At 38.5% G+C, this 17,426-nt stretch overlaps 2 protein-coding genes and 1 pseudogene across 2 annotated transcripts; 2 read left to right on the top strand and 1 right to left on the bottom strand.

Moving 5' to 3' along the window:
- Positions 1 to 85: 85 nt before the first annotated feature.
- LOC137935416 (small ribosomal subunit protein mL104 (rPPR9)-like) lies at positions 86 to 4,923 on the top strand (annotated as a pseudogene).
- A 2,964-nt stretch (positions 4,924 to 7,887) lies between these two features.
- Positions 7,888 to 9,298, bottom strand: LOC137934730 (ATP synthase delta chain, chloroplastic). The gene is made up of 2 exons (XM_068779234.1): positions 9,284 to 9,298; positions 7,888 to 8,869 (listed from the first exon to the last, which is right to left on the bottom strand). The coding sequence occupies exon 2, from the start codon at positions 8,806 to 8,808 to the stop codon at positions 8,134 to 8,136; it is 675 nt and encodes a 224-aa protein (XP_068635335.1). The 5' UTR covers positions 8,809 to 8,869; positions 9,284 to 9,298; the 3' UTR covers positions 7,888 to 8,133.
- A 696-nt stretch (positions 9,299 to 9,994) lies between these two features.
- LOC137935012 (electron transfer flavoprotein subunit alpha, mitochondrial) lies at positions 9,995 to 14,775 on the top strand. Its single transcript, XM_068779634.1, has 8 exons — positions 9,995 to 10,470; positions 11,293 to 11,475; positions 11,618 to 11,829; positions 12,051 to 12,208; positions 12,510 to 12,668; positions 13,133 to 13,185; positions 13,317 to 13,457; positions 14,477 to 14,775. The coding sequence occupies exons 1-8, from the start codon at positions 10,381 to 10,383 to the stop codon at positions 14,552 to 14,554; spliced, it is 1,074 nt and encodes a 357-aa protein (XP_068635735.1). The 5' UTR covers positions 9,995 to 10,380; the 3' UTR covers positions 14,555 to 14,775.
- The last annotated feature ends 2,651 nt before the right edge of the window (positions 14,776 to 17,426 follow it).

The following is a 17,426-nucleotide window of genomic DNA, read 5'->3' as shown; positions in this document are numbered from 1 at the left end:
TTGGCAGCCTCTATCCTTCCGTCGTCACTGGACTGACTGAAAGCACGAGCTAACTGGCACGTGCAAGTCAAATCTGAAACAGTGGATGATCTTAGCCGTTCAACTATCGGGCCCCACGAGTGTGGACTCCGCAGCTTTGCTTCGACTAGTGTAGACGGAAGAGGGTTAACCCTGCAACTGCGAGTCTCTCTCTATCTTCGGTCGGAGTCGAGAACAGGAAGGCTTCGGTCCAAAAATGCCAAAACCTCCGCCAGACCGCCACCATTGTAGCTCTGTCGTCTCCTCTACCGGCGCTTCTTCGCTTCTAAAAATCCGTCTTCCCCTTTCAGAACCCTAAACCTTCCTCTTCCATTTCCTACTTCCTCGTCTATCTCTCGTCGACCTTCTTTCTTCTTGCCGTTCTCCTCTGCCCGGAACCTCCACGCGACCCCCGATCGAACAGTGATTGCCCAGTCTGTCGCCCATCACCTCCGCCAGCCAGAGGCGACGAGTGGAGAGCAACTGCCCTCTCTATCTCAACGTCTCGATGCCCATTTCTCTCACGTGGCATTCGATCACTCCCTTGTGCAGCGAGTCCTCAGTCTCTCAGCCGACGCAGGCGGCAACGTCCTTACTTTCAGAGGTTGGCTATCGCGCGAAAACGGATGATAACTTTGTGAGTAATTTCGTCGAGTACTTGGGCCGAAATAATGACTTCAAGGCTATTCACGATCTTCTCACGGCCGGGCGTGGCATTGCTGGGGAGAAGTGTTTTGCTGCTGCGATCGACCGCCTGGCACGAGCTGGACGACCCACCCAAGTCGTCCAGTTCTTTGAGAAGATGGAGAAAGATTATGGGATTGCTAGAGACAGTGGGAAAATGTCTGTTGTCGTCTCCTCTCTCTGCGTTAATGGTTTTACAGGTCATGCTGAGCGTTTTGTGAAGAAGATGGCGGACGAGTTCTTCCCCGGCGAAATGATTTGTGATACACTTGTTAAGAGGGTGATCTGCTGAAGGGAATCTAGATGAAGCCCAGAGGCTAGTTGGTGAGATCACTCAAGGAGGATTCGACTTGGGAACTTCCGCGTACAATTCCATTCTGGACTGTGTATGTAAACTATGTCGGAAGAAAGATCCTTTTCGGTTGCAGTCAGAGGCTGAAAAGGTTCTTCTTGAAATGGATATCAAAGGGATTCCAATGAATGTAGGGACATTCAATGTGCTAATTAGCAGTTAAGCTAAGATTCGGAAGACTGAAGATGCACTGAAGCTGTTTGACAGAATGCATGAGTGTGGTTGCTCTCCGGATGCGACCACATATATTCTTCTCATAAGTATTCTTTATCAGGCTGCTAGGATTGGTGAAGGGGAGGAATATATTGATTGGATGAAATCTGCATGATTTGAGAAGTTTCTTGATAAGAAAGCATATTATGGGTTTATTAAAATTTTGTGTGGGATTGAACGTGTTGAGCATGCAATGAATGTAGGGACATTCAATGTGCTAATTAGCAGTTAAGCTAGCTAAGATTCTGAAGACTGAAGATGCACTGAAGGTGTTTGACAGAATGCATGAGTGTGGTTGCTCTCCTTTTGTCACCACATATATTCTTCTCATAAGTAGTCTTTATCAGGCTGATAGGATTGGTGAGGGGGATGAATATATTGATTGAATGAAATCTGCATGATTTGAGAAGTCTCTTGATAAGAAAGCATATTATGGGTTTATTAAAATTTTGTGTGGGATTGAACGTATTGAGCATGCAATGATGAAAAGGGATGGATGTCTGCTTGGGATAAAAACGTATGGATTATTGATTGAGAAGCTAGCAACTCAAGGCCTTACAGATAGCGCCAATGCAGTTTTTCGTGTAGCTGTTAGGAAGAAATTGCCAGCGGAATCAATAGTGTATAGGGTCCATCCAAGGTATTTGAAAAAGCCTAAGACTAAGAAGAAAGAGAAGAAGAGGGAGACTCTGCCAGAGAAAATGGCTAGAAAGAGGAGGCGAAACTAAGGTTGAGTTATGTGAAGAAGCCAAGATATGGAAAAGCCAAGAGGTTTTGCACTTTAATAATTAGCTAGTTCAATTCTTGCTTCATGATGTTTTCTGTTTTCATTACTAAAACCTTCCAAATAATCATACAATTTTTCTAATTTCTATCCTGTCAATAGTATTTGTTATCTGTTAACCTCTTTAGGGAACCAAACAGTATGGTTTATGAAGTGGCATTGTAATCCATTTTAGTTTTTGTTAAACTGAAGAAAATTTACCTTTTTTTTTTTAGAGTGGCATGGCACAATTCGAACTCGTGACCTGATGCACCTAATGTAAGAAGAATACCACTAGACCAAACGGCCATCGGTAAGCCAAGAGAAGAACTAAAGCATTGTTCAGGAAAATTCAGCATCTGGGAATTGTTGCTTTCCAGTTTCTTGCAACTATTAGGGGAGAAATAAGGCCCAAAATAAATCATCCTCAGGGTATAGAGAGGAAGTATAAAAGAAGGAAGAATTATGTGAAAGAGAAACCTCTGACAAATAGTTCAGTCTCATATGCACTTTCTGGGGAAAATGGTGGTAATTAGATTGTTCAGTTCTGGACAAGTAATTGTTTGGCGAAGCCTATGTTCAAAACCAAGCCCTATACTGCTTCCAAACTCCATGGCTGACAACTCCATCTCAGCCCAAGAATTTGTGTTTATGGTGTTCCACACAACTATTACTATTGCTGGTAGAAAAATAAGTTATTGGCTTTGACCATTCTTAGGGACCTGAGCTTTATTTCTGAGGAAACTGGATGGGATATTAGACTGACTTCTTTAAATCCTTTATAAGAGAAAGTGAGAGCATCAATTGGAGTTGAGCTTTCTTGTTCAAGCTGCAGTAGGTACCCTATCAGTCTTCTCCGGTTTTTAATACCCTACAAGTGTGGGACATATCCCCAGTCAGAGCTTCATTTAGGATTATAGATACCTTATTTGTGATAGCCACTGACATTGTTTTGCAGATTTTGCCTCTGATTGTTGTTACTAGTGTTCAATTTGGTTATTCTTTTACTGCCACTTTGTAATTTCATTTATCTTTTCGATTGTTGTTTGGCATGGTTACTTGAATAACTAAATTTTTGTTAGCCATGGGCCAATTGTTTATCTATTTACGAGGCATGGAGTTCAGATAAACTGACTGCTATTCTGCATTTTCTGCCACATACCTGACCAAGTGAAATGCCAGTGGTAGTTTTAAATTCTGGCATATTGTCCATTTTTGTATTACAAGTTTTCTAGACTGGGTGTGCTTGCAGCTGTGTACCTGGCTTTGCAAAGTCATATTTGGCCTCTTCTGTGCTTGTCCTAGTTCAAGGAAAATAACCTAGAGATTTTTCTGAAAACAATTTACAGCACTTGGAAAGTGGGTGGAATCCGCTATAACTAGAAAATTCATGGACAAATCCAAAGGGGATAGAAAGAGATAGATAGATAGATATATATATATATATATATAGAGAGAGAGAGAGAGAGAGTTAGATAAGGGTCGTATGATGTCATTTTGAATCAAATCCTCATATTTGAAGGGGGGGGGGGGGGGAATGACCATAGGCATTTTAGTTCACTTTTCATATGCTCGCACAAAAAAAAAACTCTTTTTTTTCTGGAACCATTGTAGAATGGACTTTTAAGCTAGTCTTTGAACACAAAGAAAATATATCACATAGGGAAAGAGAGAAAGTCCGTTCTAGGGTAATCTACCCCCACCCCCCCCCCCACACACACAAAAGGTGAAAGTTAATCCCTCTATAATGGACTTGAACTCTCTTATTCTAAGGTAGTATTAATGCACAAATAAAGTATATCACACAGGGAAAGAGAAAGTAAAAGTCACACACACACACAAGGTGAAAATTGATCCCTCTACAATGGACTTGAACTCTTTCATTCTAAGGTAGTATCAATGCACAAATAAAGTATATCACACTTGGGAAAGAGAAAGTAAAAGTTCATTTTAGGCTGATCTATTTTTTTAGAAAATGTGTTCTTCTGCTTTATTGTGAGCATGCATAAAGTGCAACTAAATTTTTTTAGGACACAATCTTTTCATTCAAATCTTAGGTTGAACTTAAAGATGATAGCATGCTACCACATTTTTGTATAAACTCTTTCTAAAGAAAGTAAAAAAGAAATCTTTTATGGATTTATTCATTTTCTCTAACTCGTGTTTAAAAGGGAGAAAGTTTAAGCAAATTGTTAGAATGTTTATATGGGGGTATTTTGGTCATTTCCTATAGTCATATATTTCTCATAAGGATGCAATAAGCTAGGCTTTATATTAGAATTCTATGTTTCAGTTTTTATTCAATTCTTATATGTATTTACAAAGTTATGAGAGATCTTTTGATGAATCTTTTCTTTAGTCCTTGCACTCAATGCTATTTGTTCTAAACTTTTCTATAAATCTTTTGTTTGTTTGTAATGTTGCTAAATCTCTCAATCCTTTTGTAACTTTTTCTCCCATTTCTTGTGTTTTTTCAAGATTTACAAATGAAGAGGACAATTGGTTCAAGACATGAGGAAGGTGGATTCGACTTTCTAGATGATGTATTTATTCCGAAGGCAATAGCTCTTACAACTAAAGATTCTTTGTTCATGTGGCACTTGCGTTTGGGACGTCCATCGTCAACTAAGCTTTGTCAATCATTTGTGAGAAACATCATTCAAGATGGTTTTCTCACCAATTCAAGTCATATTTTTTAAGTCTTTGAATTAGTCCACTCTAATGTATGGGGCCCATGTCGATTTCTTAGTTTTTTTTATTTTCAAGTATTTTATTTTTTTATAGATATTTTAGTAGAGATACATTGGTGTATCTTCTAAGGAAAAAGTTAGAGGTTTTTTATGTATTTTTGAAATTTTTTAGTGAGATAAAAATTCAATTTGGTACCAATGTTCATATCTTTCGTATAGACAATAGACTTGATTTTCTAAATAACAAATTTACTTCTCTAATCTTCATGGTATTACTCATAAGTTGTCATCCTTTACTTTCAACAAAATGGAGTTGGTAAACAAAAAAATTATCTCTTCATTTTATTAAATATGTTTGTTCAGGTTATTCACGTCATCAAAAATAGTCATAAAAAATGATATAAATGTTATAATCCTATTAACCGCAAGACATATATTTATTGAGGTGAATGTTATAATCCTATTAACCACAAGACATATATTTATTGATGTGATATTTTTTTAGAATATTTCATATTATGTATCATCTACTCAATCTTAAACAGCATCTAATCCATTTTTTCTATAAAAAAAAAAAAAAAAAAATGGGTGTTGTGGATGCTCCAAGTGCAACTTCCTCTTAGTCACTACAAATGTATAGCAAGTGATCTTGCAGCTTATTTACAACGTCAGGAGCTTCACTCACTCATGAGATCTTAGTTTGTGAGCCTCTTAGCTTGTAAATCCATTTGCCTCTAATTTAGATTTGTCAATTGGTCTTCAAAAAGGTAACAGGTCATGTACTTCACACGTCCTATGTCTAAATATGTGTCTTTTGATACTTTTCATACAAATCTTTTGCCTCATTTTTATTTGTGTCCTATACCTAGTTTAGTGCAGGATGATATGGTCACCAGAGTTGAAACGAGCTATCGATGAAGAAATGGATGTGTTGGTTTCTAGGGGATATAATTTTTGTGAAATCTTCATCAGTCTATCCTCGTTGAAACTCTCAAAATGCAATAGTCCTCTTACTCAGTTCACTTGAAGCGGTCATTATGTGCTAAACTTTAACCTGCCTTTTACTGTCGAAGGTAATTTTAAGCTTGTTATTGAGCTGCAGGACTTGGTGGTTTTTGTCATCCCACCCTTGTACTCCCTTCTTGTGTGCTATCAATAAAATTCATAATTTCAATGATAAAAAAAGCAAAAGACACCTTACTAGATGTTAGTGCCTAGCCAAATGGTATCAGAGTTGGGTGCCAAGTTCGGCATTCAAATCCCCGGACCAGCAAGTGGGGGGGGGATTAGGAACGTGAACTGATGGTGATAGATTTCGAGGGGTGCTTTGATACCATTTGGCTAGGCACTAACACTAGAGTTTTTTTTTTTTTGGTAAAATGTGACTTTATTGCTTGGGAAAAGCAAGGAATCCCTTACAAAATCTTTTCTAATGAAGTAAACTGAGTGCCATCCTCCATTCTCTCTAGAAATCCAAGTGAATTCTAAAAAGAGCTACTCATTACAAGTAAATCTCTCATTTGCTCTCACTCCACAAGTTGCTTAGCTTTATCCCTACTTTTCAAAACCTCTGAATGGGAAAATTCGATTTCGGGTTGGACTTTAGTCCTCAGTTAATCTAATTAACTCTAAAAAGACATGAAGAGCATAAGACATCCATCACCGTAAAAAAATACAAATTTCCCCTTTTCGATATCCTACACTTCTCAACTGATCATTTATCTTATTTAACATGTATATCATTATCCATACACAGTTCAACACATTCATCATCACAGCATCAACTACCTAAAATTTACAACTAAGTGAAGTATTAAAATTTTTATGGCTTAATTAGTTATTTGTTTTTATCATCCGCCATTGCTCAATCTTAAGGAACGCAATCGTGAAAGCAATTGTTCTAGTAGAACTCTCAATAAGAAAATGAAAATTATTGTCTGCATCTTGGCATGATTATCAAGTTCTGGAATCTTCATTACTTCATTATACAATTCACATGTTTGAAAGGTTTTGATGTTACATGACAAAATAGTAGTTGCAAGTCTATCAAAATCTAACAATCTCCTTCATACTTCAAACTCTAACATTCTGCATCCAATAGAAGTATGAATATTTTAACTTCCATAAACTGAAGAGATGCAACATTATCTCCTGCCATTGCTTTTAAGTAAAAAAGGTGGAAGGAAAGAAGAGTTGGGGATCAAGATAAGTATGGTGTTCTATTTTCAGTATACAAATGTTTAGGTGAGTCAATGAATAAAGTAAGGCCATTTGGATCATTGTTCAGCATCAACACTACTAAGTTTTCAACTTGCAAAAACTTTAGCAAGGGAAAGAAACAGAAAGCTTATCTGAGGTGTTGGTTGTCAAAATATTGGCTGCAAAAATTGCATAAATCTGCTCAGACATTACAACAGTTGCTCTATGTCAGCATACCTTTGAAGTTCGTTTTCCTCTTAGTGGAATTCTTTCCACTATTTCACAGAATTAAGATTCTTTTTGCTTCTCTTAGTTAGTAGCAAATTCAATGTGTAGTTATTGGTTAATATAGCATAATGTCAGCTAACTGGATTCTTTGATTTGGATATAAGGGAAAATTCCTCTCGTTGTATGATTATGTTGTGTAAACCTGGCCTTCAATGCAGCAATCAGAGTCATTTTGCTGCCTGCACTCTCCTGGAGGTGGTTTCGTCCCCTGCAATTTACCACTGGGTTTGCATCCCTGTGCCTGAGAACCAAGACAGGAGGTACAGGCAATGAGTAAGAGGAGGGGAAGAAGAGATGATTTGCTGCCAGTCACCTTCTTCATCATTAATTCTGGGTTACCCTTTTCCAACTTCCGCCTGTGCTAATACTCTGGTTCAAGACTACAAAAGCAGTACATATATATAAGTCACTCGAATGTGAGTGTCACCATTGTTCAGGCTTCATCTTACAATTACAGGTATTATGTTGATTTGCCCGCATAGTGAAGGAGTAGTCGATGGATGTTTCTTGCAAGGCTCAATGTTTGTCCACCGAGCAGTTTACCTGGGAGCAAGCAGGCCTTCAATGGGAACTTGAGGCTGCTGCTCTTCGGAATTCACACCATTCCAGCTTTAAAAATTACTATTACTGTAAGTATAAATGCCAATGTTGTTAGTTCTGAAATGTTATCGTGGGTTCAATACACTGTTACAGTCTAGTATCACAACAAAGCCAATAGAGTCTTTGGAATTAGAGGTTTCATGAAGAAAAGACAAATAGAAGAAGAGGGTTCTTCTGAAATCAAACACAAAAGAGCTGAGCCATTAATTCTCGTAGTAATCTGGTCATGCTTTTTTTTCCCCTTAAAACACCTAATTCACAGTGCATTAACTGTTCATGGCATTGACAATGCATAAATTTGTTAACCTCACCGATGAAAAGAAGAATTAGACAACAGCGTTGGGTAACCTTTCATCTACCAAATGCCTGATTTTCACGGTCTTAGCGCCGCTCTTCCTCTGCACATCCACCGCAATACCCATCAACTGCTCCTCCGGCATCTTCCTCGCTGAAGAAACCAGAACCACTCTAGTCCCACTCAGCTGATCGTAAATCCTGGCAAACTCCTCCAAAACCTCCTCCACCAACCCCACTTTCCCCTTCCCAATTATCAATCTAAGCAAAGCCACAAAATGTTTCTCAAATCCCCCTCTCTCCGCAACCTCCTTCAACACCTCCCCTCTCTTCTCCTCCTTGACACTGCGAAGATCCTCGCTCCTCATCAGCCTCGAGAACCTCCTGACATCCCGTTCCACCTTCCGCAGCGAGTTGCTGCTTTGAGCCACGTCAAGGAGCGCCGCCGCATAGCCGCTGGCGGCCGTCTTGTGGAAGAGGGCTGGTTGGGAAGATGGTAAATTGATGGGAAGGAAAGAAAAGCGGGAGTATTTGTCGGGGAAAGAAGAAGAGGAAAGCCTGTGGGGTAGAGAGAGGGACGGGTTTCGTGTGCGCGAAAGAAAAGCTTGAGGGGTTAGTGGTGGCTTAAAGAGAGAGCTCTCACGGGTGTTGGAGGGGGTTAGAGAGGAGACTCTGAGAGTGGAAACCGAAGCAGAGATGGCCTCCATGGTAGGAAAGAGAGCTGACGTGAATGAGAACCCAGCGACTCCCGGAGGATGAAGGGATTGTCTGCTCTACGGAGTTAATTCATCAAGAAATTTATGAGGAACAAGAATGTGAAATATAAAAAGTTTTTTTGAGTAAATAAAACCCCACCAATCGGTTGACACTTGATTCAGATAAGATTTTTTCTTATCCATGGTATAAGTGAAGTATATCAGTGTCAAAAAATCATCTCTTTGTGTCAAAAACCCTCTCCACCCATCAACTTTGCGGAAGAAAACGACGAATTTTTTTTTAAAAAAATGTCATAGTTGTCTTCCCATGCCTCTAATTAATGAACGAGCATCTTTAGTCCCTCAAAACAAGCAATTAGCTTACCTAGAATTAGCATATGACTCTTTCTTCCTAACCCCTTGCTAAAAACAACTTTACCAGGGAAAATTTCTGTCCTAAAAAAATGGAAGATCTCGTAACAGATACCTGCGTGAATTCCCATATTCTTGACTATAAAAAGCCTTCACCTTCTTACTTCTTCCCCAGGCTTAAAGAAGAAGAAGGGAAAAAGACAAAAACTGGTGCAGTTCTTCTTAATCCATTCTCGTCTTAATTTGGTGATTTCCTCCTCTTTGTTTTTCGAGGTCATCACCAAATCTCCGGCGACCACCATGGATATGAAGAACATCTGCTTTGCTCTGCTCATTGTAGCTGTTGCTGCCACTGCGGTTCATGCAAATGAAGCTCCAGCACCTGGTCCTGCGTTGGCGAGCAGTGCTACCACCACCGGCGCCGCCGCCACTGCTTTTGTTGGGGCATCCCTCCTGTCATTCATCGCCTTCTACTTGCAATAAGCCTCGAATGGATCCAAAGTGAAGAATAAAGGAAGCAGATGATACAGATCGAGATGTTTTTCTTATACCTTTCTCTGCATCTGCCATGAAAAAGTGTTGTTAGTGAAATATTTGATCCATTTCCAATAAAGTTTATGAAGTCTCTGCTCCATGTCTCGTCTAAGACACGTTTTTCCTAATGTTTAATACACGTAACGTTACGAAGGAGTGGCATGGAACCGATCTGGTTCGTGAATAGCTCAAGCTCGGTTCGACCCCGGCTCGGCATTTAAGTAACTGCGTCTTCTCTTCCAATATCTGCCACAACCACCGGTGTTTATCTTTTCTTGAAGCTGGAGAAGGAAAGAGTTGACACGGAACCGCTGTTTTTCATTTTTATTCACATTTGCCTATCTTTACTGCAAGACCGGCGTATAATTTTGGTTTCAGTGTTTTAACAAATCTAGCATTGCTGAGGAATTGCTACCAGTGCATGATCACCTCATGTCAATAGTTTAATTTCAAAACAAATTTTTGCTATGAGATCAAGTTGGAGAACGGTTTGAGGAAGGTTGTCATGTTTATTTCTCCTTTTGCGAATCGCTTCGGGATGAGGATGTTTTTGCGCTGGTAGCTTTTGCATTTCAATAGCTGAGAAATTGTCTGCTATTATTTAATCGGAAGACAATCAGGAAGCTCCAGGTACTAAGTGGTTAAAGATAAGCCGCCCAATCTGTAAACCCCAACTGGATGAGGAAAATGACAACTCTTCTGACGCTCAGAGCTCTCCGAAATCGATCTGTATGGAGAGTTTCGGCTGTTGCCCCTATCTCACGATTCGTAAGTACTTGCAACTTGCTCCGATTGCTGCGATTGGTGAGAATAGTAGAGTCGGTTAGCCTTGAATCCTTCATTTTGTGAATTTGTGATTTTTTATCCTGGCTTTCCCCCGCCGGGTTGCGTTGGAGTTTCTTCCGGTTGGGGAGTACTTGGCTGTTGCCATCAGCTGGGTCTCAAGGAAGAACGCTCCCCAGGGCACTCTTTGACGAGACTAAGGACCTAGATGGATAGCCTTATATTCTACTTGCACCTTTGTTGGTTCAAGAAGTGCTAATTGCTCAGCTCGTTCTTCGACTAAAAGCAGCTTCCCATCAACACTCTGTTGTGGGCAATGCACTACCTCTTGATTAGTTATATTTTCTGTTATATATCTTTGTTCAGAGTTGTGTTTTCTAGGTGTAATCTTTTTCTGTTTTTCTTTTTTCTAATTATAACTTCATCTTTGTACACTGTTCTTCCTTAATAGTTTCTTGTACCTTTCTTTCTTCATATATTTTACTTCTCATTGTGTTCAAAGAAAAGGATTTAAATACCATGAAAATATAAAAAAAAAGGCAATCCAAGTCGTGAATTTGGTCTTTGTTCTTCTGCAAGAAAACAATGAGACTTTTTCCTGGGAGAAATTTTATGATATCCAAATTTTTTTGTAAAAAGTTGTAGTCTTATATGATGTTTGACAAAGTATGATGTTCTTTTTTTCTGAAGGGAGGTGCACCGTCTTTCAAATGCTTATAGATTTTGGTGTCTTTAAGCTTTTGGGGCTAAGTGCATACAAATATAATGCTGCTTCTTCTGCTTCTCCTCTCCAATTTTATTATGCAGATTAGCACATTGGTTGTTGCTGAACATGAATGTGGCTCAATAAAGTCTTCATCTTTGAGTGCACTAGCAGCTGCAGCGGCCATAGGTGAGGGAAATTCCATTTCTGTATTATTGGCTGGGTCAGGTCCATCTCTTCAAGAAGCTGCTTCTCACGCTGCATCAAGTCATCCTTCAGTTTCACAGGTAACTTCCATCTTCTCTTTCCTTCAGTTTGCAGGTTGGCTGCTTTGTGTAAGTTTTGTTTTATTTTTCATTATACTGAATTCAGCAGTGTAACATTTTTACTTAGATCTATCTGATATTCATGACTTGCTTTTTCATCCAGGTGCTTGTTGCAGATTCAGATTTATTGAAGCACCCTCTTGCTGAACCATGGGCTGAATTAGTTCGTTTGGTTCAGCAAAGAGGTGGCCATTCACACATAGTTACTGCTTCTAATTCCTTTGGGAAGAATTTATTACCACGAGCAGCAGCTCTCTTGGATGTTTCTCCTATTACTGATGTCATTGAGATCTCTGGACCTCAGTTATTTGTCAGGTTATTTTTCTGAAACTTTTGGTCTTTATTATGCACATAAGTATGAGCAAATCAATATCCTTGGCCCCTTATATTATCTCGGACTCTTTGCATTTGCATTGTGACCCTCAAAACACACCCTTAAGCAAGAGAAAGGAGTTTCAAAGTGGAAAAGTGGGTGTTTGTTGCTAATAACACTTAACTTGTTCTTGAGTTGTGATGGATATAATCATACGTGACAGGCCAATTTATGCCGGAAATGCTCTCTGTACTGTTCGGTATGCTGGTTCAGATCCTTGTATGCTGACCATTAGATCAACATCATTTCCTTTCCCTGTGGATCACCCAAAGTCTCAGGCAGCACCAATTTCCCAAGTTGATCTCTCAACCTTTTATGAAGGTATGCCTTGCACTGTGCTGCACCCTGTTTGTTCTAGAGATTTTAAACTATGTTTCCTTAGTATTTCCTTTGATTATCCACTTACATATACCCTTGCTTTCTTTTCTACGAGAAATTTCTTTCAAATGCTTTTATTATAATTTTTAAAATTATCTTCCTCTTGTTTGTCTGAACTTACTGATTGCCTTATGAGAGGTAACTGCATTGAGCACTTTACCCAAGTACAACAAATTTCGGGGTGCGCCATGAACTATGTTCAGATCACTGCAAATGTATCATGATTGCTTGATACCTTGTGTAGGGACTCAAATTAAGTCAAGATGGTTAAAACGTACATCTCAGGATATGGAACGTCCAGATTTGGGGAATGCACGTGTTGTAGTCACTGGTGGCCGTGGGCTAAAAAGTGCAGAGAACTTTAAATTAATAGAGAAGTTGGCAGAAAAGCTTGGAGCTGCAGGTATGTGCACTTAGAATGTTCTTTACTAGACATTATCCTCTACTATCCATTGAACTGTTATGTCCATGATCTGATACCATCAGAGATTAAGAAGCATTGCAGTCCATAAAGACTTTTGATGGTCAGACTACAGGAAGCAACAAGGACTTGCCTTACTGAGGTGTTGTCTGTCTCTGTATCTGAAATTTTTATTTAGAGAGAGAGAGAGAGAGAGAGAGCTCCCTCTCGACCCAACAGAGTTCATTCTTCTGTGTTACAAATAGTAAGTGTTGTTAGCAAAGCTAGCATCCCTTTCAACACTAAATAAAATCTCACCCTTCTTGAAAAAAAGTAAGTTTTGTAAAGTTCTCTCTTTTGGTCATACTCCAGTTGACTGTTTAACAAATAAAAAATATTGTCTCTCTTTTCTTCTATTTAGTTTCATTAATCTAAGTTGTAACATTACTCACTTTCTTGTTACCTAGTGGGTGCTACTAGGGCTGCTGTTGATGCGGAATTTGTTCCAAATGAGCTTCAGGTTAGTGCTTTCTTTCTCCATAGCCCCTCTTGGTTGACAAGTTCTTAAGTACTAGTCGGATTGAAGGATCTATTTAGTTTTTAATATATCATGAGTTTTTATGAATCTCCTTTGCTGTCCTTTTTCCTTAGGTGGGTCAAACTGGAAAAATAGTTGCACCACAGTTGTATATGGCATTTGGGGTTTCAGGAGCTATCCAGCATTTGGCTGGAATGAGAGATTCCAGGGTCATTGTGGCTGTAAATAAAGATGGAGATGCTCCTATTTTTCAGGTGAATGGACCTCTTCATTTATTTCGTGTTAATTAACTGCATGGCCTGAATTATCTGATAGATACCTGCACACCCTGAAGTTCAAATTTACTAAATACCCTAGTAACATTGCTAAAAAATAGCTACATAACCGTGATTTTATATTCAGTAAACTCAATCACGGCATAGAAAAGAAAAATGCCATAAAAAATTGATATTATGACTCATCTTTGATGTGAGCCTATGTTTTACTCGTTCAGTATGCCCCCATAAGACTAATGTGGTACCAACATTACAGCCCATACTGAAATTGTTGACTCTCTTTACTGCATGCATATTCTGTTGGTCCCACATCGTTCGTGTGGACCTGTATTGAACAGGCATATAATTGTTCTCTGAGGGCATTTTCTTGTCTTTTCCATGTGATGGTCGGAACTTAGAACTGATGGAATTAAAAGTAGGGTATATAAGTAATTTTGGTAATACAATTGGGATATATAGTTGTTTGCGCCATTCTTGGAGGTGCATAGATAAATAGGCTCCAGTAATAGCTTCGGTAGTAAAGGGTTTGATGAAAATTGTAGCCTTTTTGTTGAGGAACTCGAATGGCATTTATTTTGAGTACCCTGAAATGACAATCTCCGTAACTTGCAAGTCAATGCATGCTTGGGACAACTGATTCACTGCAGGGTCTACATATGACGTTTGGATGGAAGATTATCTGTGGTAAACTATTGACATGGACGTTAAAATGGTAGTGTTGCTAATGCTCTGCTTTCGTGGAAGCAGGTTTCTTGGTATAAAACTTGATTTACTATGATGTTCTACATAATATTATAGGTGTTTGGTGCATTTATTCTCTTTTTATTGTTTGATTGAGATATTGGGAGCGGAGTTTCTTTCTTTTTTAAATGGTTTTCAAGGAAAACCTGACTTTTTGATCGTGGATATCTTTCTTTCCTGAATGCACTGCAGATTTGACTGCATGTTCTATAGTGCATAACCTTGTGTTGTTAATTCCCTTTGTGTTGGTTTTTCAGGTAGCAGATTACGGGCTTGTAGCTGATCTATTTGAGGCAATACCGGAGCTGCTGGAAAAGCTTCCTGAAAAGAAATAGTCCAACTAGCTTTTCTACATGACACTTTGAGCAGATGTTCAATGGTTGATTAGAAAATCAAAGCATTAGGTATTTGTCATTGCTTCCAATGAAAGGTAACTTGCAATCACAAATAAAAGCAATAAAAAATAAATGAAACTAATGGTTACCAAAGTAAAAGTGCTGCCTTTCAATTGATGGATTACCATGTCTGTAAACTATACAAACGAAAAAGTAAATAAATTCCCATTTGAATTTTTTTTAGATATGGTAGTTTATATGTAGTTTTGTGTATGGTCTTGTCATCAGGGAGCCAGTACAACAAGAGTAGATGGTACTTTTGGTACCAACATGAAATTTTTGCTCTAGCATGCATGACACAATCATTTTTTACTTTTTTTACTTGAACTTAAAATATGTTCAGATTTCTTTCTCATCGCCAATGTTATTAAAACTTGCTCTAGCCATCAACACAGAAAGGTGATCAGAATGGATCCAATTGGTTTTAACTGCTAAAATCTGGTGGTTGGTTGAGTAAGTGATTTCTCCACATCGGTTCTACAAGGGGGAAAGGGGAGAGCAAGCTCCACTACTTCCCTTTTCCTTTAGCACATGAAAGAGAATAATAAAGAAGTTTACTGATTTTTGTTATTTAAAAACTGCTTCAGTTGATCCCGTTAGTTGAACAGTTGAATCCCAAAAGTTGGCCAGGTTATCCAGTTTTGTTTCCCTTAGGTTTGTGGTGTGTTCTCTTTCCTACTCTCCTAATTTTCAGGATTGGAAACCAATTAAAATCAATAAATATTTTTAATATTAAGTTATTAATTTTATTTAAATGTAATAAAAGAGTACTTTATCATTTCACCTGATTTATCAACTGTCATATTTGTCTACTGAATTTTAATCATAAATAATTTCCATGAAAACCCACCCGTAACCCGAGAAGCCAATTCCCCAAACCAGAGGTGAGATCTCCTGCAGAAGTGCCCTGAGTTAGAAATTGGAAAGAAATGGCTCGTGATATAGCAGACAATTCGGTTTCTTCTGGTTTGATCGGCTTCACCGGGCTGCCATGAAGCAGAAAGCATTTCAACAAGTCGATTTCTATCGGTTTGAAGCGAAAGTTTGAGCTCGCGTGCAAGCTTGTATGGGTCAGTTGGTCGTCGGATTTGTTGTTTACTCGCAAGAAGGAAATTGTTCTCGAAGGAGTTCTTGAGAGTAACGGTTTCGTTTTCTTGCAAGATAAACAACAGATCTGAGGGCCAATCGGCTCCTTGAAATTTGTTTTTCTTTCGTCAACGCCGCCTATTTTTGTTCCGGCTTCGAATTTAAAGGTAAGATTTCATCTCAATACATGATTCTGTTGTTAATTCTGAATCACTCCAGTTTCATCAATCGCTTCTTGTGATGCTATCTTCTCAGGCTTCTTGGATATCCGCTGAAGAATGGCAATGAGTTTCAAAGAAAGAAAACGATCATTTCTCGAAAGTAAGGGTGGTAAGAAAACAAGCAACCCGAAACCCAGTTCTCTCCGTCAAGTTTGTTTCTCTCTCTTTAATGCCGCTTAAATAACTATGATCCAACCTTCGATTCTCTGTCTCGATTTTCAGCTTCTTAATTTCTCTCCTCTAATTTCTTGAACCTTCAAGAATCATTTTCTAACCATTACCAACTTTCTATTTCCCGCTTCGATTTTAGCCTCTGTAATTTCGCTATTCTAATTTTGTGAACCTTCAAGAATCATTAACTTTGATGAGTTCGACCTTGTGATCCTTGCACTTAAATCCCAAATTGTAAGATTTCATCGTAACGCATATTTCATGATTTCTCTTCTCGATTCTGTGATCGTTCTGAACGTATTGGTAAGATTCATCCGTCTGTGAGAAGACCAAGCAGAAGTAGAAATCCCCCGGTTGATCACCATCTGCCCCTCAATAATCTACACATGCAACGTAGGTTTTTCTTTTGTTTCAGCGTCAGTAGTCCCATGAAAATTATGAATCTGATGTTATTCATGAACCCCTCGAGAAAGGTCCCGCTTTGACCAAGTTGCAGACTCTGCTTATGAAGGCGACAGCTCCAGCTCAGAGAATAGTATACGAAAGATAACCGGAAAGAGGTAACGGAGACTGGAAGAAAACTAAAAAGGTCACTCACACAGAAAAACAAGAAGCAGACGACAAAGCTACTGCTAAGCTTGGGAAGGAAGTGTTCGCAAAAATAGCTGCCAAACAGAAAATTAAGGATATGGAAAGACTTGGGCGAGTCAAATCAGATTTGAAGTTCTTGAAGAAGAGATTTCTTAATCTTTAAGTTCTTGAAGAAGAGTTTCTACCGTTGAACGGTCCCCTCCGGTGGAGTGAAGGGGCCTCCGCCTCCTCCCCCTGTTGTGCAGTCAATGGTCTCCTTCCCCTAGACAGGGACAGGACGACGGAATTATGGGTGGCACACCAGAGGTGGGATTTATGTTTAAAATAAAAAAAGTTAAAAATAAGGATTTTTTTCTCTTAAAAAATGACGAGATAAAAAAAATTGGAAAATTTTCATTTATTGGAGGACTTGAGAGTCATTAATTTATTATTAATTATATTAATGATTAATTATTAAAGAAGACTCCACTTTGATATAAAATTCTAGTTTCTTTTCTGAAATTCATGTAAATTTATGAGACCTAAATTCCTATATGAGAATAAGCATTTAAAATTAGTGTTCTTAGCATGCTAACATTGTCATTAGGTTAACACTTAAATACAATTATTTGTGAGGACTCCTGTTTGTTAATTAAGACTATGATATAAAAAACTTATTATAAGTGAATTTTATTCCCATAGAATGAACTAATTCCATTAATACCAATCTTTCTTTCTTCGCTGCATTCTTCTTTTTCTAATTC

Source organism: Aristolochia californica, unplaced genomic scaffold, assembly GCF_029961685.1.
Source record: "Aristolochia californica isolate CCGP_79_NKW_82.1479 unplaced genomic scaffold, dmAriCali1.0.hap1 SCAF_6, whole genome shotgun sequence".
NCBI lineage: Eukaryota > Viridiplantae > Streptophyta > Magnoliopsida > Piperales > Aristolochiaceae > Aristolochia > Aristolochia californica.
Note: the sequence above shows the minus strand (reverse complement) of the source record. Positions and strands in the feature narration are given on the sequence as shown.

Bases quoted from the DNA above. Each gene is read 5' to 3' on its own strand.
- LOC137934730 (XM_068779234.1), bottom strand. From the start codon at position 8,808: ATGGAGGCCATCTCTGCTTCGGTTTCCACTCTCAGAGTCTCCTCTCTA.
- LOC137935012 (XM_068779634.1), top strand. From the start codon at position 10,381: ATGAGGAAAATGACAACTCTTCTGACGCTCAGAGCTCTCCGAAATCGA. The intron at 10,471-11,292 runs GTAAGTACTTGC...TTTATTATGCAG, and splicing joins TTGCCCCTATCTCACGATTC to ATTAGCACATTGGTTGTTGC. The intron at 11,476-11,617 runs GTAACTTCCATC...TTTTTCATCCAG, and splicing joins GTCATCCTTCAGTTTCACAG to GTGCTTGTTGCAGATTCAGA.